We start from the raw sequence: 21,932 nt of genomic DNA, 5'->3' as shown, positions 1-21,932 counted from the left end.
CATTTTGAGTTCAGCAGTCTGATGACCTGGAGGGAAAAAAGCTGTTGCAGAGTCTGGAGGTCCTGCATCAGGTTGCTCTCTGCTTTGCTTCGGTACAAATGGGTGGTCACCAAAAACGAGCTGAGGTTGTCTGTGACGTTCAACCTGAGGAACTTGGTGCTCCTGGTTCTACTGAAAATTGAATCTCTGATCACTTGTAGTGGATACAGCAAGTACACTGGGGCTGTGGGAACCAACTATGGGTCATTGAAGTGGATATCACTATCCAAAAAAAAAAAATTAAAGCGTAAAATGTTTTCTCAGAAAAGCATCGATGAGAAAAATATGCAGTTTTTCTTTCTATATGTACATTTACACTTTTACACACATTTTAGACATCAAATTCACAAGAATCAGAATTGTTTGATCAAAGAAAAAGTTGAGATATTTGATAAAAAGCTGTCAGTGGTGAATGACAGTCCTTTTGTGTCTGCTCTTTGTGAGGGAAAGCCATTTTTATTTCGGATAATGAAAAATCCTCCACGTCTTCAATTCAACAAGAAAGCCGTTTCTACTGACTATTATGTCTGTCCGTAAACGCACCATTCCAACGTACTTACGTCACTTCCACTGTGACGTATTTTCCGGTAGCCGGTGCCATGTTGTGATATTTGAGGAAATCAATTCGGGGCGAAGTTCACTCGCAAAAGTGGACTAAAAACTAAGCATAAAAATCAGATTTCGAGGGTGAACATGGAGGTAAGAGTAGTTAGACGCTTTTTACAGAATAAAAGCGCCACATTTGTCTTCATCTGCGAGGGTTAACGACAGCACACGGTCTTTGGTTGCCACAAACACAATGATGATCTTGTTAACGAGCAGATCACCTGACTCCGTAATTACTATTCAAATGTAGTTTCCCTGGCAAAGATGTCAAATACACACAATGAATGTGACTTTCAGCAGTTCAATCTCACAGTTAAGTTCGTGGAGCAGGAGCGGAGAAGTTGCTAAATTGACGGCACCGTATTAATATCAACCCACTAGTTTAGCAATCGCTCGTAGCGGAAGGTGGCTAATGATGTCGAATGTAAGGGGCATCAAGTTAGCCGGGGATTTTAATTTGGACGGAACTATTATGGAAAGCGCAAGGTGAAACTGACAAAAGTATCATTTTTGCCATGGGGTTAAAGCTCCAAAGTTGAGGCTAGTTGGTGTGTTTATGTCCGATTTGCTGGCGAAAATCATTGTCATGGTTTAAAAAAAAAAAAAAATCAGAAGTCGAAGCGAGGCAACTAGCGTCTGTCACTCGGACTTCCGCGACACACGCGCAGACAACTTCCGGTTCCGGCTGGCTAAATTAAAAACAATTATTCCAACACTCACATTTGGGATATTTTTAATGTAAAAAAAACAGAATTTTACCCATTAATTATCATTTCTGAGGATTCTTACAGCCTTGTTCTGTTTATTAATACCACTTCTCATCCAGTGCAATTGAGACATTCACGCTTCAAAACAAGCTTGTGTGGATTTCTCACAAATTGTGGTATATTTAATTTTAACGTTCAGCGATAATTTTATTCGATATCTTACACAAGTGATTTAGAAACAAAAACCGCTTTTATTTCGAGACAACCCTCTCTCCGTTTCCGGTGTTCTCCCAACCGCCGTTTCATCCCATCCATGTGTCTGGATCTATTGAGCAGCCTGAGCCGGGCCGAGACCGGGATACGGCTAGTCTTCCTGCGAGGGACGCCTCGGATATGACGGTCATCTCGGTTTTTCCGCGTCCGCCGTGAAGCACCGACGGTTCGCCGGTCAAACGCGTCCCGCGTCGGCCGGCGTCCGGTGAGAGAGAGAGGGGGCGGACGGGCGGACGGACGGGCGGGCCGACGGACGGGCGCCAGGCTGTTCCGCAGCCTTGCGTCAAATCCGGCTAAGCTAACCCGCGGTAGGACGAGTCATCCAGACGGGGACCGGCCACGTTTATCCTCGGTAGCTAGCCAGCGGGACGGGGTTATTTTCGGCTCGGCGCCGGCGCACACATGCCCCGCTTGAGCTGCCGGAGACACCCGAACGTCGCGTCCGAGAGTCCGCGTCCTTCGATCGAGTCCCGAGCCGGGATCCGGGCTTTCTTCTGAGCCGGCTAGCCAAGCTAGCCCTGCCCGCCGCGTCCTCGCCGGGCTTAGCCAGTCCCCGTTTTTCGGCGTGTTGGTTGCGCAACGTCTGGTCGCCGAGGAGCCGCTCGGCGGACCCATGAGGCCCGGCTGAAACCATGGACCTGAATTTCTACTCGGATCTGACCGACGGTACCGGCCAGCACGACGGCGATCCAGAGTTCTTGGATCCGCAGTCTTTCAATGGATTTGACTCTGACAACAAGGTGACTCCTTTCCTTAAAACGGCCCAGGTGTCACACACACACACACACACAGACACACACACATGGTGTTGGGGTGTGTGTTGGTTGGCAACCAAGACCACTAGTTTCATTCAGCTACATTCTTAGGCGTTCTGTTGTTTCTTTTCATTGTGACAGGTGTTTTCCCAGCAAGGTGCCATTTAAGGCTTGTCAATCTTTTCAGTGGCAACTGGATTTGAATTTCTCCCCCGGAAGGCGTCTCAGCCTCCCATCCGAGCGGCTCCCTCTGTTCCAAGTCCGAAAGTCCAGTTGCCACGAAAAGATTTCGCCAAGAACTGACCGGGACCCTCCCTGGAAATCTGGCAAAACATCTCCACGGAGTAGCAGGAGTTTGATGCACGCCTGTGTGTTTTGTCATAGGAGATGCTGAAAAGGCTAAATCACAAAAGACGGGGTGTCAGATTTTAATACTCCATTCGAATGGGTACGAATGGAAGCACAATGTTTTTCATTTCACCTCATGGCGCGTCTGATAGGAGTCGATCTCACGATAAAATGGATATTGAAGATACCTGCCAGAATGGAAGTTTTCCCCTGTTGCCCAGCTTTGCGCGAAATATTCAAAATGGAAAAAAACAAAACATATTGCTCACTTGTCCTCACTCATCTGTATGTTTCAGTTCCCCGGTGGCGGTGACAACTACCTGACCATCTCCGGCTCGGGCCACCCCTTCCTCACCCCGTCCGAGGTAATCGCAAGTTCCTAGCATCTCGACTCCCTGACCTCCCGTTATTTGCGTGTAACTGCAACTAATGGGGGGAAAAGACACCGTATGAAGCCGGTGGTTTATTTCCAAAGTCTCCTTTGCACATGTTTTGCCTCTATAGGCATTTATTTGTTATGTATTTATGTTAAAAAAAAAAAAAGCTTATTGTTTTGAGTGTCTGCATGTCAACGTGCATGGCAACTTTCGCTAAAACGTTTTGCTTTTTAGTGGCCCTTCGCCAAGTTATCCGTCTGTTAGGCCTCTCAAGGCGACATCTGCTTTTAGAGCCTTCAAAACGTTCTCCAAAGGCCGCTCTCCAGTGTCACGGCCGTGACATTTCAGAAAGCCGAGCGGCCGTTTGGCTCTTTGCCTCACACTGAAATGCCGGGCCGGTCCGCGGGCATCTGGTAGGCGAGGGTTTAATCGCCAGCGTGACGGCTCAAGAGAGTCCGCTCTCACTCGTGGTAAAATGCCAGTTCGAGGAAAGAGAGAAAACGATGGTCCGATTCAGGAGCTCGGCTGTCGTCGTCGGTCTCCGTCCTACGTTGTGATTGGACGGCAGGAGAACAACGGCGGAGACAAAGCGGGGAGTTCGACCCGAAGTTTGTTCTCAGCTCTCGCAAGTGAAACGGAGGATCTTTGATTTGGATTAAAGGCTAGAAATTGTCAAAAAGATTCGCATCTGAATGGGGTTGTGCAGATTTGGCGGCAGGTCATTTGTTTCCGGCAGCGTCTGTTTTGTTTTTGAGGAAAACAAATGAGGGGAAACGCCGGCGAGCTCCAACTCCCCCCTTCGGTCGATGCGATTGTATCTGACATCCCGCCCCCGATCTTCCGCTCTTCAGACCTTCCACACCCCGAGTCTCGGCGATGAGGAGTTCGAGATCCCTCCCATCTCGCTGGACCCGGACTCGGACTCGGCGCTCACCGTGTCCGACGTGGTGTCGCACTTCGGCGAGCTGTCGGACACGGGCCCGTCGGACAGCGTGGTTGTCCCCGGCAACGCGGTGGTGGAGGGCGACGACCCTTCCTTCGCCTCCACTTTCGTCAACACTCCCTCGCAGGGCCTGGAGCACCTGAGCCTGGGGGTCATCAACCAGTCCGGCAGCGCCCTGCTGGGGTCCTCGCTGGGCATGGTGAGGACGATCCCCCCCGGAGGTCCTTCCTGTCGGCCGGACGCTCCGTAACGTCCGACTTTTCTCCTCCCCGCCGCCAGGACCTCGGCCATCCCATCGGCTCCCAGTTCAGGAGCTCGTCCCCCGTCACCATCGACGTCCCGCTGGGCGACATGAGCCAGGGCCTGCTGGGCTCCAGCCAGCTGTCCACCATCGACCAGTCGGAGCTCAGCGCCCAGCTCGGCCTCGGCCTGGGCGGCGGGAACATTCTGCAGCGCCCGCAGTCGCCGGAGCACCCGCTGTCAGCCACCGCGTCGCCCACCAGCTCGCTACAGGATGACGACATGGACGACTTCAGGAGGGTGAGCCTCCCTAAGATGCTTTACTACAATTCATATTTCATTATATTTCTTATTCTTCCTCCTTTCTACTATTATCTATGACTGTTATGTTTTTTTACTTGAAACTCTGGCACAATAATTTCCTTCGGGATTAATAAAGTTGTTCTCATCTCATCTCATCTCATCTCATACTTTCAGGATAAGATAAACTTTATTTGTTTGTTTAGAAGTTTATTCGGACAGTGTACAAATACATTAAGCACAGCAGCAGAGATGTTTGTACCAGATTGTAGCTCATAGCTAATTTCCATCTGTAGTGATCTGTTATTGATCCCCATAGGGGAAATTCTTTAGTCACAGCAGCATAACACTAAAAGTGTCAATAGATATAAATAAAGACATTTGCAAATAAATAGACAGCAGAGAGAATGGGATAAGAATGGGGCAAAGGAAAAAAAAATAAGACAGTCAGGATGAAAATAAACCAGTAAAACTAAACATCACCATAGTGTGACAATAGCAAAGACAAGAATGAAATAAGTAACCTAAAATAAGCAGGATTCGAGTGGGCTGAGACCAACAAGACAAGCTTGTCACATGAATGGGGTGAGGCGGTGAGGTTGTAGCACAGATGCGCCGTCCAGACGGCTGTTCTAGATTCTGGTGGCCGTTGAGTTCTGCACCGGGGTGGGATGAACCGTCCTGCAGCTCTTATTATTTATCCCTATCATCCCCCCTCAGAGCGTCCTGGTGGAGTCCCCAGTCTCTCAGACCTTCTCCCCCGGCGTGATCTCCCTCGACCCCACGCTGTCCGAGTCGACGCTGTCCGCCCCGTCCTCCAGCGTCTCCCCGGTCATCGGACGGAAGGGCGGGGGAGGCGGCGGCGGCGGCGGCGGCGGCGGGAAGAAAGGGCGCAAGAAGAAGGACCCCAACGAGCCCCAGAAGCCCGTGTCGGCCTACGCCCTGTTCTTCAGGGACACCCAGGCGGCCATCAAGGGGCAGAATCCCAACGCCACGTTCGGGGAGGTTTCCAAAATCGTGGCGTCCATGTGGGACAGCCTGGGGGAGGAGCAGAAACAGGTACGACGGGGGGGAAAGAAGGAATTAAATTCCGGTTAAAACAGCAATGAAACACCTTGAAGGATCTAAACTGCATGAAAGGATCTCTGAAAGATTTGTCAGAGCAAAGAAATCAGCCAGAAGGGATCGCAAACATCCTGGTGTTACAGGCGTCTCTGTCTTCCCTGAAGGTCTACAAGAGGAAAAATGAGGCGGCAAAGAAGGACTACCTGAAAGCGCTGGCGGAGTACAGAGCAGGCCAGACCGCTCAGGTGAGGCTTAGCTTCCAGAGAGCGGGCGAATAGGAGAAGAAGTGGTTTAGAATCATCTGAACTCCTTCCTGTTGTTTCTCCAGGCGCCCATCGAAGTCATGGACACGGCGCCGTCACCTCCCCCGCCGCCGCCGCCACCCCCGCCTCCGAACCCGGCTCCCGCCATCGTCGCCGCGCCCGCCCCGGCCCCGGCGGCTCGGTCCTCGCGGTCCCAGCACTACAACCCGGAGGAGAACACCATCACCAACATCTGCACCTCCAACATCATCCTGGACCTGCCTCAGGTCACCACCCGCTCCCGCACCGGCGCCATCAAGCCGCAGCCTCCCCCCGCCGCCGCCCCCAACCCCCCCACCGTCACCAAGATCATCATCAAGCAGACGCAGCTTCCCTCGGGCGCCGTGACGGTCACGGCGACGCCCGCCTCGTCCCCGCGCCAACCGCCGCCGCTGCAGCAGATGCAGAGCACGCCGCCTCCGCCGCGACTGCAGCAGATGGTGCACACTCAGGCCCCCCCGCCGCTGCAGGCCAAGCCCCGGGGAGGGGGCGCCGCTTCCGCCACGGCGCCGCCGCCCCTGCAGATCAAGGTGGTCCCGGTGTCGCGGCAGTCCGACTCCGGCGCGCCCATCATCGTGACCTCCGCCGGGGAAACGCCAGCGTCAACGGATCTGACCATGGAGGTGGGACGGTCCGCCGCCGCCGCCGCCGCCGTGACGGGAGAAGTGGGAGAGGCGGAGGGGGTACGTTTAGCAAAACGGAGCGTAAAAGTAAACATCGGCCAGTGAGCTAGCCCGCGCGTTATTTCGATTGTCCACTAGGGGGCGCCGTTGTTCTCCAAAGTCAGACCCGCTGCGACCTTCTCGTGTTGAATCGCTCGACGACGTTTCTGTCGTCCCTCTGTGTCGACCAGATGGAGGTGGAGGTGAACGTGGCCCCCGGGCCCAGCGTGGCCGCCGTGTCCAGTCCCAACATCTGCGTGCGAGCCGGCTGCACCAACCCGGCGGTGGAGAGCAAAGACTGGGACAAAGAATACTGTAGCAACGAGTGCGTCGCCACACACTGCAGGTTGGTGTCGGTCTCGGCGCTCGCCCACGCGGACTCGTCGTGAAAACGGGGATTTCATGTCTCACGATGCTTTCCCATCTCGCAGGGACGTGTTCATGGCCTGGTGCGCCATCCGGGGGCAGAACTCTACCACCGTCACATAGGGGACGGGAGGGCGGGACTCGTCCGACGCAGGAAACGCAAACGACCGGAAGAAGGAATGAGTGAATGCATGAACGAAAAAAAGCCAGGCCGGGCGCCTGATCGTTTGTTTCATCCTGTCCCGTCCGACGGGTGCGTCCCCCCCCCTCCTCGCCGGAGTCGAGGCGGCGCCGGGAGAGTCACGTCACACCCTGCTCCGTGACCGGCCGGAGCTCGCGTCGCCTCGCTCGGACGGCTCACCGGCAGAGGAAAAGGAAAAGAAAAAAAAAACCCCGCCGTCTCCAGACGCCGCGGCTGGACGGCCGCTCGGAAGGAGGAAGAGCGAAAGACTGCTGCTGCTCGGGATGCAGAAGAGCGCAGGAACGCAGCCACCGTTTATTGTACATTTAAAGTATGGACTAGATTAAAACAACACACACACAAAAAAAAAAAAAAAAAAAAACCAACAGAACCAGAGAACATTTTATATTGATATTGTGTTTTTAATTGAGTTGAATAAGATAAAAAAAATGCAGGGAGGAAATCATATGATCTTGCAAATGTACTTTAACTCCATTTGTTGTACGCCGGACACCTTTATGTTACAGACCACCCATCTCACCGGCCTTTTCCTTTCCCGACGCCGTTTGAGGAAACCCGGCGGGGAGGAGGCTGCGGCGCCACCTTTACGCCACTTTAAACAAAAACAACTACAGAAATGGGATAGAGGAGGGAAGGGAAGACAGACGTAGGTTTTGGGGAAGAAGAAATCAGGCAACGTTGAGCTCATCTGATTTAATTTTTTTTTTTTTTTTTTTTTAAGTCGTGGCAAAAGTCTGTCAGGTTATAAACTTGACGAAGGCTTGTCATTTCTTGCTTGGATTTTAATGACATTCTCGTGGGTACATGAGAGGAAAATGTCAGGATTCTGTGACTTATTCATGATGAACCTTTTCGTTTTATATCTGAAATTGAAGTCTGTCTCCGATGTTTAAGATCGAAGTGACCGAGGGAGGAAAAAAAAAAAAACCTACAGATTTTTTTAATTTGCCGTTTTCCCCCCCTCAGATTTCCCTCCTCGTTCATCTGTGTGTCTTTTTAGTGGAGGGGGAGCGTTCAAATTTTTCTTCCTTCCCCTCGCTCCTCATATTTTTGTTTTGTTCCTTTTAACTCAGAACAGCCCCCGATCCGTCGTCACAGGGAGAGACCGCTTTTCCTGAAACGGCCTCAAAGCTTGATAAGGTTCATGAAAAGAAAGGAGAGTAAGCTGCCATCGTTTATCAAGACACGGACAAAAAAAAAAAAAAAAAAAAAGCCAACTCTTCAATGTTACCTGCCGTTGTTTGTGGGGGGGTTGAAAAAACTTTAAATGTAGGTGCTAATATTCAGGAAGACACTTAAGCTCAAACCCTTTTCTGTTCCCTCTGCTGAAGTCACCTGCGTTTATTAGAAGAGCTTTTTATATCTGTGGTGCATATTTTGGTTTATCGGGTACATTTGTGGTGGAAAAATTGCTGTTTTGAGGAAAAAAGAAGAAAAAAAAAAAAAAGATCGAATGAAATGAAATAAACACACCAGCTCTGATAAAAACTGCTTTTGGAGAAAAAAGAAAGCGCTTTAATTTTTTTGTGTATTTTAAAGAAGGTCCGCGGGGAATTTATGTTGTCATTGCGTCCCTGTAGTTCTTGTTCTTGCCACTAAGGGTGCTTTTCGGCTTCCATGAAACCCTCTCTTACACCCTCTTCTCTCACACCAGCTCATCTTCTGTCCTCTTTCCCTCCATCCATAAACCTCCTCTCTGGTCCTCCGCCAACCTCAGCATCCTTCTACCCTCATTCCTGAAGAGAACCTCCACATCTTCATCTCTCTTGGCTTCTTGCACATGTTTCCTCACTTCTTCTCCACACCCTCTGTTGCACTGGATTGTTGATCCTCTTTACTAAAAACCTCCACCATCTGCATCTGTCAGGTACCTCTCTAGATGTTCCCTCACCTGCTCTTGCTACAGATCAATGTCATCTGCAAACATCACGGTCCATGGAGATTCCCGTCCAACCTCATCTGTCAGCCTGTCTGTCACCATGGCGATCAAGGGGTCTCAGCATTGCAACATGCAAACGTGTCATATCCTTTTTTATTTCACACTAAATACACATGGTTTATTTTTATTAAAAATAGCAACGGTTTCATCTACAAATTTAGTAGTGGTACAACATTTTTTACAGTTGAGGTATGACAACAGAGGTATTCTAAACAAGGAAAAATATGAACTTAATTAAATTGTTAAAATGAATGATAGAAAGGATTATAGGATTATATATTTGAATATATATGTATTCATGTCACTGGAGTCACACAGTCATGCCGTGAGGAGTGACATCACGGTGTTAATTCAAATCTCACTTTACATCGCGAGACTTGCAAGGAGGAAGTGTGGGGGAGAGTTTGATGACGATGGCGGGAAAAAAAAAGCGCCGTGGCGGGAAAAAAGGCAGCGTGGTCAAACACAAGATAGGAGGCGCTGTTGTTTCGGCGCAGCTGCACAAATCCAATACTTAAAAAAATGCGCCACAAACCCAAAACATGAAATCAGCAGTGTGGAAATAAAATCTAGACTGAGCAAAATTGTGGAGTTAGATTTTATTTTTTGTTTTTTAGGGGGGGGAGGTTGAAAGATATCGATGTTGTGCAAATGTAGTTAAGAAGCGTTATTTATCATCCTTTCTGTGTTGATGCGTGAAACCGGAGGGGGAGGGAAAGGGAAACGCGGCGCAGGAGAAGGGAGGGCGGCTTAATTGCAACGATTGGCGTGCGTCTTGGACGTACAAGCGCCCCCCCAAAAAAAAAACAAACGGCAAAATCACCCTGCGTTTTTTTTTTTTTGTTTTTGTCGATTTTTACCGGATCCCTGCCGGTTAAGATCACTACGCATTTTCCTTTATTTTTTTTTTATGTTACATCTCGAAGGCCTCCGTAGTTAAAGTGTGAAGAGAAACGGGGGAAAAAAAAGCGACGACGGGAAAAAAGTGCGTTGTTGTCAGTTGATAGAGACCAACCACCATCATCATCCTCATCCTCCTCATCCTCACCACCACCATCACCATCCGGCCTGTCGAGAAGCGAAGCCGGGAGCTGGAGTTCGCAGCGGAGGACAAACACCATGGCGGTTAACCTGGACAAGGAAGCGTATTATCGGCGAATTAAACGACTTTACAGCAACTGGAAGGTAAGAAACGTTCATTCTGGACGAGTGTTTACTTTTTAATCCCCTCCTCGCGTCGGTGGGTTTAGCCGTGGAGGTGTTTTTTTTTCTCCCTCCCCCCTCGATTTTTTTGTTGTCCGCCGTGTCCCCCCCCCACCTGCTCACTCTGCCCCGCATCCCACCAGGTGTAACAGGCCCCCGGCCCCGTTAACACGGCGTAAACACGCGTGGAAGTTTCACGAAGATCGTGTTTATCCACCCCGTCGTGAAAAGCGGGTTAGCCGCCTAGCGTTAGCACCCGCTCCACTCCATTCACACCGTGAGCTAACGTTGCTGTTTTAGCTAGGTTGGCTATCAGCTAGCTGAGATGCTAGCATCGTCAATAGCACAACGGCAGCTGTTTCATTTATTTTTAAAAGAATCTTGAGGGACCACGAAATGCGTTTGACCACGTCCGTGCTCGACGGCGTGTCCACGGCCACGCCGCGAATGCTTTGTTGTCTGTTTCCGGAGCCTAGTGTTGGCTACATGCTAGCGTTAGCTGGCTAATTACCAGCAAACTAGCGTCCTGGTAACATGTGCAGGACCCATACAGAACCGTTACCTATCGTCACAGGTTGGATAAAGTCATTTTTGGCTTGATTTGACAACTTTCGTATCCGTGTAGCATCCCTATAAATGTAAAATGTTTTTATTATTGTTACTGTTTCTTCTCCAGGTGAAGTCCAGTCATGTTAATGTGGAGTCTTTGATAACTGTCTTCTGGCTCAACCGTGAAATGCAGTTTTAACGGAAAGCTAACTTGATTTTAAACGTTTCAGACTTGGTGGAAAAACGGCCTTTTTTACAAAAAAAAGTGGCCTGCTGATGCTGATTCACTTGACCGATGCTGATCAACGTACTACCCTGTCTTTGTCCTCACATCTGCAGCAAACACTGCAGAATTACTGATTTTGTATCACCCTTATTCACTAGCACTTCTTAACCGCCACCTTTTACTGTTTTGCAGAAGGGAGAAGATGAGTTTGGCAAAGTCGACGCCATCGTGGTGTCTGTCGGCGTGGACGAGGAGATCGTGTACGCCAAATCCACCGCCATACAGGTGCGTGCTCATCGGTCACAAAGAAATGCAAATGGACTGCGTTTCTTCTTTGGAATTCATTTTCTGCGTAGGTTGCATCGGTCTACGGGTCAGCGTTTCGTAAGTTACCCCGTTTCCTTGCTTCGTGTCAGCACACAGCCTTATTCCTCAGCGTGCTGGCTGTTTTTTTAAAAAAACTGTGGAACTTGTCCAGCATCCCGTTGTCACAATGTTTTAGTTTAATTCGCTTTCATTTGTCATCCTGAATGCTTAAAAGCCGGTGTTTACGTGTCCGATTTAATTCAGCCTCATCATTTTTAAAGAACTGATGAGTCAGAAGCAAGGAGCCCCTTTAAGATCCACACGGCCGGTCGCTGTCGACTCGGCTGTCGTCGGTTGCGTGATGATCGGCGGATCGGAATTGTCCAACGACCTTCTGCTTACTCCCCTCTGTCCACGCAGACGTGGCTCTTCGGCTACGAGCTGACAGACACGATCATGGTCTTCTGCGACACCAAGATCATCTTCCTCGCCAGCAAGAAGAAGGTGGACTTCCTCAAGCAGGTGGCCATCACGAAAGGCAACGAGAACGCCAACGGCGTCCCGCCCATCACCCTGCTGACCAGAGAAAAGGTAACGTGTGTGTGTGTGTTTTCTCTAAACCTGAACTCCAACACCAGTGTGATCTCCTAGTACGTGGACTGATCCAACACAACGCAAATGTTTGCTGTCACTCCGCCGCGCGTCACCTCGTCCTTTCCAGTTCCTGGAAGTGAACGCCGATCTGTGTCGTGTCTCCGCCCAGAATGAAAGCAACAAAGCCAACTTCGACAAGATGATCGAGGCCATCAGGGGCAGCAAGGAGGGCAAGACGCTGGGGGTTTTCAGCAAGGACAAATTCCCCGGCGAGTACATGAAGAGCTGGAACGACACCATCTCCGCAGAGGGACTGGAGAAGGTGGGAGCGCGGCCTGGATGTTCTTCCTGCGCTGAAGAGGCGCTCGATTTTAGACCCCAGAGCGTCAACTCTGCTCCCCCCCCCCGGCCCGCAGGTGGACATCAGCGCCGTGGTTGCCTACACGATGGCGGTGAAGGAAGACGGGGAGCTCGGTCTGATGAAGAAGGCCGCCGCCATCACCAGCGAGGTTTACTCCAAGTTCTTCAAGGAGCGGGTCATGGAGATCGTGGACGCAGATGAGGTGAGGGCGGGGAAAGCGCGTGGCTTCAACCCACGCGATTTTCCGACTCCTGGACAGCGTCCTTAGTCGGCGCCGTCTCCCTCACTGCCCCCAAACAGAAAGTGCGTCACAGTAAACTGGCCGAGTCGGTGGAGAAGGCCATCGAGGAGAAGAAGTATCTTGGCGGGGCCGATCCTTCCACGGTGGAGATGTGCTACCCGCCCATCATCCAGAGCGGCGGAAACTACAGCCTGAAGTTCAGTGTGGTCAGGTAGGCGTGAGCGCGGCGCCGAAGGTGATGGGACGCGTGTCGGATTCAGGTCGTCGCAGCGGAAAATTAGCAGTGAAAAATGTCTGAGACATCAGAATAATTATCATGGGGATCAATGTGGCAAATAAGAAGGGATTAAACTTAAGTGAAGGCTCTTATATGGGAGCAACTTTAAAAAGTTTGGGCCTTAAAATCCAGTATTCTGGTGTTTAAATGAGAAGAATTTAGCTATTGGTTCAAATTGTCAAAAACTCCCGGCGAAACCGAAAGAATCTCCGGTTCGACCTCTGACCTCGGCTCTTTCTGCCGCAGCGACAAGAACCACATGCACTTCGGCGCCATCACGTGCGCCATGGGGATCCGCTACAAGTCGTACTGCTCCAACCTGGTCCGCACCCTCATGGTGGACCCGCCGCAGGAGATGCAGGACAACTACAACTTCCTGCTGCAGGTGGAGGAGGAGCTGCTGAAAGAGCTGAAACACGGTGCGTGCAGCCGCTCCGTCCGGCCGCCTCAGATATCACTTCATTCACGCTCGTCAATAATTCAAAAGCGGTTCTGCCAATCTCTCCCCTCGTGGCGTCAGATTGCGATCCGCTCGCCGTCGCTCGGCTCCGCGCGCTCTCGCCCTCGATTTTCTGCTCGGCTGCCGAGAGTGGAAAATCGGTCAAAATCCGCACGCCTTCACAAAATCTGTCCTTTTCCGCGCCGGTGTGTTGCCGTTGCAGCTTCTCTCAGCGTGGGTTTCTCAGCGTGGACGCTCTCCGTCCGAGGCGTCGAGTTAAAATCACCAGCTGAAGTCCAGCTTGCGTCTTCTGGCAGACCCACCCTGCGTCCTCACGCGGTTTCAGCCGTGTTTGTCGGTTTTAAATGCAGGAAACGTCAAAGAGTGTGTACCTGTGTGGTAAACAGCCAGCGCTTTGACCAGAAATACAAGCAGTCTCAGGCAAATTAAATCAAGGCCTTTATTTCAGTTTAAGACAAACAGGAAATTTGATAAATGTTTTAAGTGTTGCAAACAGTTCAAACACAGCATTCACTCAACTTTTTATTTTGAGGTCTCTGTATAGAAAAACTGAAGTTTAAAAAAAAAAAAAAAAAAAAAACAGTAGGAAAAACTTTTCTCTTTTTTAATAACTATTTTCCAAGTTTCCCTTAAAATCCACAACAATCGTGAACGCCGGTTTGCACGTTGCTGGGTAGATCTGCACTCGCAGTTGGGTTAGTTTCCGTGCCCTCCTTAGTTCTAGTCATTCCAGGGGAAACTTTGTTTCGCAGTTACACCGTTTTTTTTTTAAAAACAGCGTTTTTCCGCATCAACCCTCCTCCTTTTTGAACAAGTCCTAATGTCATCCTCCAACTGTTGTCATATTCTTGACCGAAGCCGCGACTAGTCTTGCGGATTTATCAGAGATTGGTGAACCTTGACTTTAAGAGCGCACGGACTTCCGAGTTTTCCGAGCGCTGAGTTTGGACGAGCGCCGCCGTCGTCCGTGAAGCGGTGTTTTAAAAACAGCGGGACGCGGCGTCTGCTGCCGGCTAGACCAGAGAAAATCACGTGCTTGTTGCAGACAAGAGATGGAGACGCCGCCGCCGGTGAGATCTAGGGAGCGAGAGCGTCGTCTGCGAGGAGACGTCGTTGGACGAATCATTAAATGCCGGTTTGATCGTTTTAAAAAGCGGAACGGCGTTCATTTTGTCGCTGAAGGACGTTCAGATAAAGTGTGGTAAAGTTTGCATGTAACATTTAGCAACACATGGTAGCATTAAGTGTGTAGCCAAATGAAAAACTCCCTCAACCTCTGCTGCCGACATCGGCGTCCGTTCTTCAAGGTAAAAGTACTGAATAAAACCGGTGTATTTCTTGACACTTTGATTTGTTATCTATAAAGTAGATTTTTATTGTTGGGAAAAACACGTATCCAAAGCGGGCGGCCTTTTCAATAGGAACATTTTCGTCGGATTCGCGCGCAAATTGAGACACGGAACCGGTTTTAACTCTCCAGTCAAGTTATTGCTGGATCCTTCTTTTGATTTTCACGGAGATCATCGTCTCTTCCCGCTCCGCTTCCGCACAGGTGTCAAAATCTGCGAAGCCTACAGTGCCGTCCTGGAGTACGTGAAGAAAGAGAAGCCGGATCTCGTAGCCAAGTTGACCAAAAACCTCGGGTAAGGTCACACACACACACACACACACACACGGTGGTGTCGTCCTGGTTCCCCGCCCCCTGACCTCCCGTGTGTTGCAGCTTCGCCATGGGGATCGAGTTCAGAGAAGGTTCCCTGGTCCTCAACACCAAGAATCAGTACAAGCTGAAAAAAGGTGAGGATGTCATGATGAGTTCGAATCCATAACCGATCGATAATCAACTAATTAATTCAGATGTATGAAAAGTTGGACTTAATTGATGAAGAAAAAAGGACGAGGGTTAAATTGCAAATTTAATGAATATGTTAAATTTGAAAAGGGTGAGAGGGTTAATCGCAAATTGAATCTATTTATTTTATTTGGAAAGGATGAGAGGGTCAATCTCAAATTTTTAATTAATTTGGTTTTTTTGTTTAAAATTTTTTTTTTTTTTTTTTTGTTACACATTTAGCGGATGAAGGAGGTAATTGCAAATTTTATTTGTGATTTAAAATTGTAAAGGATGAGGGGAGAAGCGGATTTTTTTTTATGAATTAATATTAAATTGAGTCTGTTAAGCCCAAATTTTGAGTTTATTTTGTTTAAATGTTGTCAAACTATGAATTAAATTAGTCAAGGATGAGGTGGTGAATTACAAGGTTTATTTATTAATTGAACTGGAAAAGAATAAGAGGATTCATCGCAAATTTTGAATTTGCTTTCAGTATGTTAATTTATTTTTGAATAAAATTTGTAAAGGATGCAGTGGCGGATCGCAAATGTTATTAAATTTTGTCATGGACGAGTCAGTTAATCACGATGTTATTGATGGATTAAATTTAATCACAAATTTTGAATGAATTTATGCATTTTGTCAAGGATGACGGTCAATCGCAAATTTTGAATAGATTCATTTTGTCTACATTTTGTCATTTTATGATGATAGGGTGCGTCACAAATTTTGAGTCTATCAATTTTGTCCACACTGTCAAATTTGGTTTATTAAACATGTAAAGTATGAGGGTGGGAATCTCAAATGTTAAAAATGAAATTTGAAAAGGACGAGGGGGCTGGTCTCACATCACGGGGGTTCACGCACAGTGAATGAATTTATTTTGCGACGAACGTCCTTTTCAAAGTAAGACGGTGCCTGTCGTCCCTGCAGGGATGGTGCTCAGCATCAGCTTGGGTTTCGCCGACCTGGTCAATAAAGACGGCAAGAAGGAGGAGCAGAAGAAGTACGCCCTGTTCATTGGCGACACAGTACAGATCAACGAGGTTAGACACACACACACACACGGGTGTGTTTTCGATGGATATGAAAAGCATCTTCTTTTTTTGGTTTTTGCAGGAAGAGGCCGCCACGATACTCACGCCGGTCAAGAAGAAGATCAAAAACGTCGGGATCTTCCTCAAGGTGGGTTTTGGCTTCCTTCCCCGCCGCCGGTAAGAACCCGCCGGTTTCTCACGGACGCCGTCTCCGCAGAACGACGACGAGGACGACGAGGAGGAGGACGGGGACGACGCGGAGGAGCTCCTGGGGAAGGGCGCCCGCAGCGCCGCCCTGCTGGCCGACAGGACCAGGGTGAGTCGGCGCGTCCTCTCCGGAAAGGCGGCGCAGGGGTAGCGGTGCACCGAGGTCAGGGCCGTTTTTGTTTTTTTTTTTTTGAAATTATTTTTGAAATTTCCCCAAATCCGTAACGTTAGCTGACGCGGTAGCGGGTGCATCCTATCGCCTGGTGACGAGGTTGTGTGTCTCCCTGACAGAGTGTCAATAACTGAGCGTGTGAATGTTTTTGTGCTCTCCCAGCTACTTGGGAAGGTGAGTACTCGTCCTGACCTTCCTCAGAACAAAACCCCCTCCTGCCAGTGAGAGTCATCCTCATCTCTTTTTATTTTTTATTTTTTTGTTTTTATTTTTCGACGTGGGACATCCACGGCCGCCCGCGTCTCACACGCGTAAATCCTGCATGCGTGTCGTTATTGTTGTTTACTTTTTTTTTTTATTATCGTTTCCATTCACACTCCCCACGCAATCCGGGGGTCGAGGGAGGGAGGGGGGAAGGGGGGAAGGGGGTCGGGGCTCCGTACCGTCAATCAGCGGGGGTTTCGTTGTCCGACCCCAGAACGAGATGACGGCGGAGGAGAAGCGGCGGGCCCACCAGAAGGAGCTGGCCAACCATCTGAACGAGGAGGCCAAGCGGCGTCTGACGGAGCAGAAGGGCGAGCAGCACATCCAGAAGTGAGTGTCGGAGGAGGACGACCGGAAGAACGGGGGGAAAGTTCAGATGAGTAAACGCCGCTTTCTTCTTCTCCTTCCTCCTCCTCTCCTCCAATCAGAGCCCGGAAGTCAAACGTGTCCTACAAGAACGTGTCTCAGATGCCCCGGGAAAAGGACATCAGGGACATGAAGATCTTCATCGACAAGAAGTACGAGACGGTCATCATGCCCGTCTTCGGCATCGCCACGCCGTTCCACATCGCCACCATCAAGGTAGCGCCTCCCGCCCCCGCGGCGGCCGTCCACGCGCCGCGTCTCTGCCGGCTGATGGCGTCTTGTGTTTGCAGAACATCAGCATGTCGGTGGAGGGCGACTACACCTACCTGAGGATCAACTTCTACGTCCCCGGCAGCTCGCTGGGCCGACAGGAGGGAAACATCTTCCCCAACCCGGACGCCACCTTCGTCAAGGAGATGTAAGCGCCCGGCGTCTCCGAAACTAGTCCCGCGCCGCCGCCGCCGCCGCTGAGGAGTCTCCCTCTCCGTCCCGCAGCACGTACCGGGCGTCCAACCTGAAGGCCCCCGGCGACACGTCGGTTCCTTCCACCAACCTACAGAACGCCTTCCGCATCATCAAGGAGGTCCAGAAGCGCTACAAGACGCGGGAGGCGGAGGAGAAGGAGAAGGAGGGCATCGTCAAGCAAGACTCGCTGGTCATCAACCTCAACCGCAGCAACCCCAAGCTCAAAGACCTCTACATCAGACCCAACATCGCTCAGAAGAGGATGCAGGGCTCGCTGGAGGCTCACACCAACGGTCAGGAGGTCGCCATGGCTCGTCGTGGTCGCCGCCGGCGAGCGCGCGGCGTCTTAACGCCGGCCTTGTCTCCGCACAGGTTTCCGTTTCACGTCGGTGCGAGGAGACAAGGTGGACATCCTTTACAACAACATCAAACACGCCATCTTCCAGCCGTGCGACGGCGAGATGATCATCGTGCTTCACTTTCACCTCAAGGTGTGTGTGTGTGTGTGTGTGTGTGTGTGTTTCCGTCCGAGACGCGCCTCCTCCGGGATGTTCTCGACGTCAGGTCCTTGCCTCTCTCCTCGCCGCCAGAACGCCATCATGTTCGGCAAGCGGCGCCACACGGACGTGCAGTTCTACACGGAGGTGGGCGAGATCACCACGGACCTGGGCAAGCACCAGCACATGCACGACCGGGACGACCTGTACGCCGAGCAGATGGAGCGCGAGATGAGGCACAAGCTCAAGTCGGCGTTCAAGAACTTCATCGAGAAGGTGGAGACGCTGACCCGCGAGGAGCTGGAGTTCGAGGTGCCCTTCAGGGACTTGGGGTGAGTCGTGGGGGGGGAGGAGGGCGCCGCTGGTCGCCCGCGGCAACGACGCGATGACGCAATTCCCTCCCCGGTCTGCGCCCAGGTTCCAGGGCGCCCCCTACAGGAGCACCTGCCTGCTGCAGCCCACGTCCAGCTCCCTCGTCAACGTGACCGAATGGGTGAGAAGGACGCCGGCCGACGGGTCGCTCGGCGCCGCCGGTCGGATGCTGATCGTGTTTGAACCCCCAACAGCCGCCGTTCGTGGTGACGCTGGACGAGGTGGAGCTGGTCCACTTTGAGCGCGTGCAGTTCCACCTCAAGAACTTCGACGCCGTCATCGTCTACAAGGACTACAACAAGAAGGTCACCATGATCAACGCCGTGCCCGTCAACTCCCTGGACCCCATCAAGGAGTGGCTCAAGTAGGCGCCGCCGGCCCGCGGGGGGAGGAAGAAGAAGAAGAAGATGTTTATGATCGCATTTGCTTTTCCTCAGCTCGTGCGACATCAAGTACACGGAGGGAGTCCAATCCCTCAACTGGAGCAAGGTCATGAAGACCATCGTGGACGACCCCGAGGGCTTCTTCGAGCAGGGCGGCTGGTCCTTCCTGGACCCCGAGAGCGAGGTAGAATGGCGGGAGTTTCCCCCGCCGCCGCCGCCGCCGGCCTCGCCATCAGACGCCCGACCACATCACATGGGCGCCTTCCGTCTTTCTCTGTTTTTGACTCAGGGAAGCGGCGCCGAGGAAGACTCGGAGTCCGAAATGGAGGACGAGACCTTCAACCCGTCGGCCGACGAGGAGGAGTACGAGGAGGAGGACAGCGATGAAGACTACAGCTCGGAGACGGAGGATTCAGGTGCCGCGACGACACACACACACACACACGCACACACACACGCACGCGCTTAGACTGACAGCCTGATTGTTCCCCCAGACTATAGCGCGTCGCTGGGCAGCGAAGAGGAGAGCGGCAAAGACTGGGATGAGCTGGAGGAGGAGGCCAGGAAAGGTTTGTCCCCTTTGTTGTCACAATGCATGGGAAGAGAGGCGCTAATAATAATAATATTAGATCAGTGGTTCTTCACCTTGTCGGAGGTACTGAACCCCACCTGTTTTACATGCGCATTCACCGAATCCTTCTTTATTGGATGGAGGATCGTTTCGTCGATGGGTACAAAGAACAGGCGGAGTAGCCTTTTCATGGAATCTGGCTCCCTTCACCTTGAATTCAGCAAGCGCTATGTTCTTGTAGTTCCCGTCTCCACGCAGCTGAAGGAAGCCTTCCCTTAGTTTTGCTAGTGCTGGACTAGAATTGCTCATCTTGTCATTCCAAATCATGCAGTTAGGACATCGATTCCAATCGCGTTCCGTCATACATGTGAATCGGTATTGTACGTATTCTTCCGACCGCTTTCTTTTTTTGCCCGACATAATTAGTATGAAGGGATTAAAATATGAAGAAAGAAATCACATGACGTACCATCACGACAGTCACAAGTTACTACAACTGAGCGCGCCGAAATCCCTGCAGCACGGATAGGCCGAGCTATGTAGCGTGATCACCTGCGGCCAGTGATGTCATCACCAATGTGTGTCTTGACCTCCTGCCGAACCCCTGAGACTGACTCACCGAACCCCTGGGGTTCGATGGAACCCAGGTTAAGAACCACTGTATTAGATAATATTAGCTCTGTAAGGCCAGGGTTCGATGGTCCGGGGAATCAAAATCAGAACCGCTTTATTCGTCCAAGCCATTTTGCAACTACAAGGCTTTGGTTGACGGTGCGAAACAGACAACATGGAACAGGCAGTAAATAAGTGGAAAATAAGAAAATTAGATCATAATGTTGTGCAAGGAGGGGTTGGAACAGTGTCTGTGGAGGATCGGGGTGTTATTGATGAGGCAGGCTATTGATGATGGGCTGCAACTTTCTACCGGAGGGTTTCCTGGGTGAGAGGGGTCGCCTGGATCTTTGCACGCCTGCAGGTCCCGCAGCGGACCGGACGATGCGCCGCAGTTTGGTGACCCGCCGTGCGTTTGTCTGCGCTTTTCAGCCGACAGGGAGAGTCACTACGAGGACGAGGACACCTCCAACAGGAAGAGGAAGATCCGGTCGTCGGCCCCGCGGCCCAGCAGCAAGAAGAAGCGACGGTCCTAAACGCCCTCCTTCTCCTCACACTTTACTGCCAAACCACCCCTTCCACCTCCCGCCCCAACCGGCTCTTTCGAGTCACACACACACACACACACACACACGCGCGCGCGCTCAGACACACAATGTGTACATAGACGTAGAAGCCCCTTATTTTTGTGTTGGTTCGGCAAAGTGTTGCCTTGAAACGACGGAGTTACCAGCAAAGGCAGGCGAGACTTTCTATTAGCTTCCTCCTCTTCATTCCTTCTTCTTCACTCCCCCATACGTCAGGGTTTCATATTTCTGTGTGTGTGTGTGTGTGTGTGTGTGTGTGTGCGCGCGCGTGTATGTGTTTGGATGGGTTTTTATTGCAGACCTTATTTACTTTCTGTTAAAAAAATAAAAAAAACTTTTCTTAATTAAATGGGTAATTCAAAAAAAACTGACACTTCTTCTACCACGTGTTTTTCAAATATATATATATATATATATATATATATATATATATATATTTGGAAAAAAATATATATATATAAATATGACCCCCATCCGTTTGTGCTCCACTGATCTTGATCTTTAGATGAAGCAGTTTGTCTCGTTTCCTCAAAGGGGGTTGGTGATGCTGATGAGGGGGTTCAGATTATTTTCCTTTTTCAATTTTTTTTTTTTTTCCCCAGGGATTTGTAAAGCAACACACACACACACACACACACACACACACACACACACACACAGTCTTCCTCGCACTTCTACCCTCCCTTCCCACTTTTTTTTTTTTTTTTTTTTTTTGTTTTTTGTTTTTTTGTTCATTCTGAGTAGATATGTTGTTGTACGATTAATTCTAAAAAACAAAAAAGGAAAAAAAAAATAAAATTCCAGGTTTGTTTTTGTAATAAAATGGAAAGGATCTGTAACCGGGGTCGTGTCATTCATACAAATAACTAAAGACTGGAATCCACATCTAACAGCTTCTTTTAAAAACTATTATTTTGAAAAGGAAACCTGCCATTTCAAGCATCAACCCTTTGTTCCCCCCACCCCAGAATTTTTTCATTTCACAATCCCAACCGGTTCTGTCTCCTCCCGTCACACACACACACACACACACACACACGTGTGTGTATGACGGGAGTGTGTGTGTGTGTGTCTGCCCTTTCACCAAACCCAGAGGGCTCAGTCTGAATGTATAGGTTCCTCCTCCCGCTGGGTGTTCATTGTGACATGAACGTAAAGGAAAATGTGAGTAAGGTTATCTACCTGGTTCACACACACACACACCGTTCAATCCAGCCTCAACAC

The 21,932-nt window shown here is 50.3% G+C and overlaps 2 protein-coding genes across 6 annotated transcripts; both read left to right on the top strand.

Annotated features, from left to right (window-relative positions):
• The first annotated feature begins 633 nt into the window (after positions 1-633).
• Positions 634-7,560, top strand: tox4b (TOX high mobility group box family member 4 b). 4 transcript variants are annotated; one of them, XM_086165664.1, is made up of 9 exons: positions 634-738; positions 3,025-3,093; positions 3,957-4,247; positions 4,328-4,588; positions 5,309-5,647; positions 5,818-5,898; positions 5,982-6,578; positions 6,809-6,963; positions 7,049-7,560. In XM_086165664.1, exons 1-9 carry the CDS (start codon positions 733-735, stop codon positions 7,104-7,106), a joined length of 1,857 nt encoding a protein of 618 aa, XP_086021790.1. In that variant the 5' UTR covers positions 634-732; the 3' UTR covers positions 7,107-7,560. The 4 variants fall into 4 exon arrangements, with proteins under 4 accessions (XP_086021790.1, XP_086021789.1, XP_086021788.1 ...); XM_086165663.1 differs by having other exon boundaries at positions 5,982-6,638; XM_086165662.1 differs by lacking the exon at positions 634-738 and adding an exon at positions 1,681-2,365.
• Positions 7,561-9,740: 2,180 nt separating this feature from the next.
• Positions 9,741-21,543, top strand: supt16h (SPT16 homolog, facilitates chromatin remodeling subunit). 2 transcript variants are annotated; one of them, XM_086165810.1, is made up of 24 exons: positions 9,741-10,309; positions 11,295-11,387; positions 11,829-11,999; positions 12,172-12,324; positions 12,419-12,565; positions 12,664-12,815; positions 13,128-13,300; positions 14,894-14,984; positions 15,065-15,138; positions 16,109-16,221; positions 16,295-16,360; positions 16,430-16,528; positions 17,070-17,185; positions 17,284-17,437; positions 17,512-17,639; positions 17,717-17,979; positions 18,059-18,177; positions 18,277-18,515; positions 18,601-18,676; positions 18,750-18,919; positions 18,993-19,122; positions 19,228-19,354; positions 19,433-19,507; positions 20,554-21,543. In XM_086165810.1, the coding sequence occupies exons 1-24, from the start codon at positions 10,244-10,246 to the stop codon at positions 20,655-20,657; spliced, it is 3,099 nt and encodes a 1,032-aa protein (XP_086021936.1). In that variant the 5' UTR covers positions 9,741-10,243; the 3' UTR covers positions 20,658-21,543. The 2 variants fall into 2 exon arrangements, with proteins under 2 accessions (XP_086021936.1, XP_086021935.1); XM_086165809.1 differs by having other exon boundaries at positions 19,222-19,354.
• Positions 21,544-21,932: the final 389 nt, after the last annotated feature.

The sequence above is a fragment of the Fistularia commersonii genome, chromosome 19 (assembly GCF_037954325.1).
Source record: "Fistularia commersonii isolate RoL2024-O1a breed Wild chromosome 19, RoL_Fcom_v1.0, whole genome shotgun sequence".
Taxonomy (NCBI): domain Eukaryota; kingdom Metazoa; phylum Chordata; class Actinopteri; order Syngnathiformes; family Fistulariidae; genus Fistularia; species Fistularia commersonii.
Note: the sequence above shows the minus strand (reverse complement) of the source record. Positions and strands in the feature narration are given on the sequence as shown.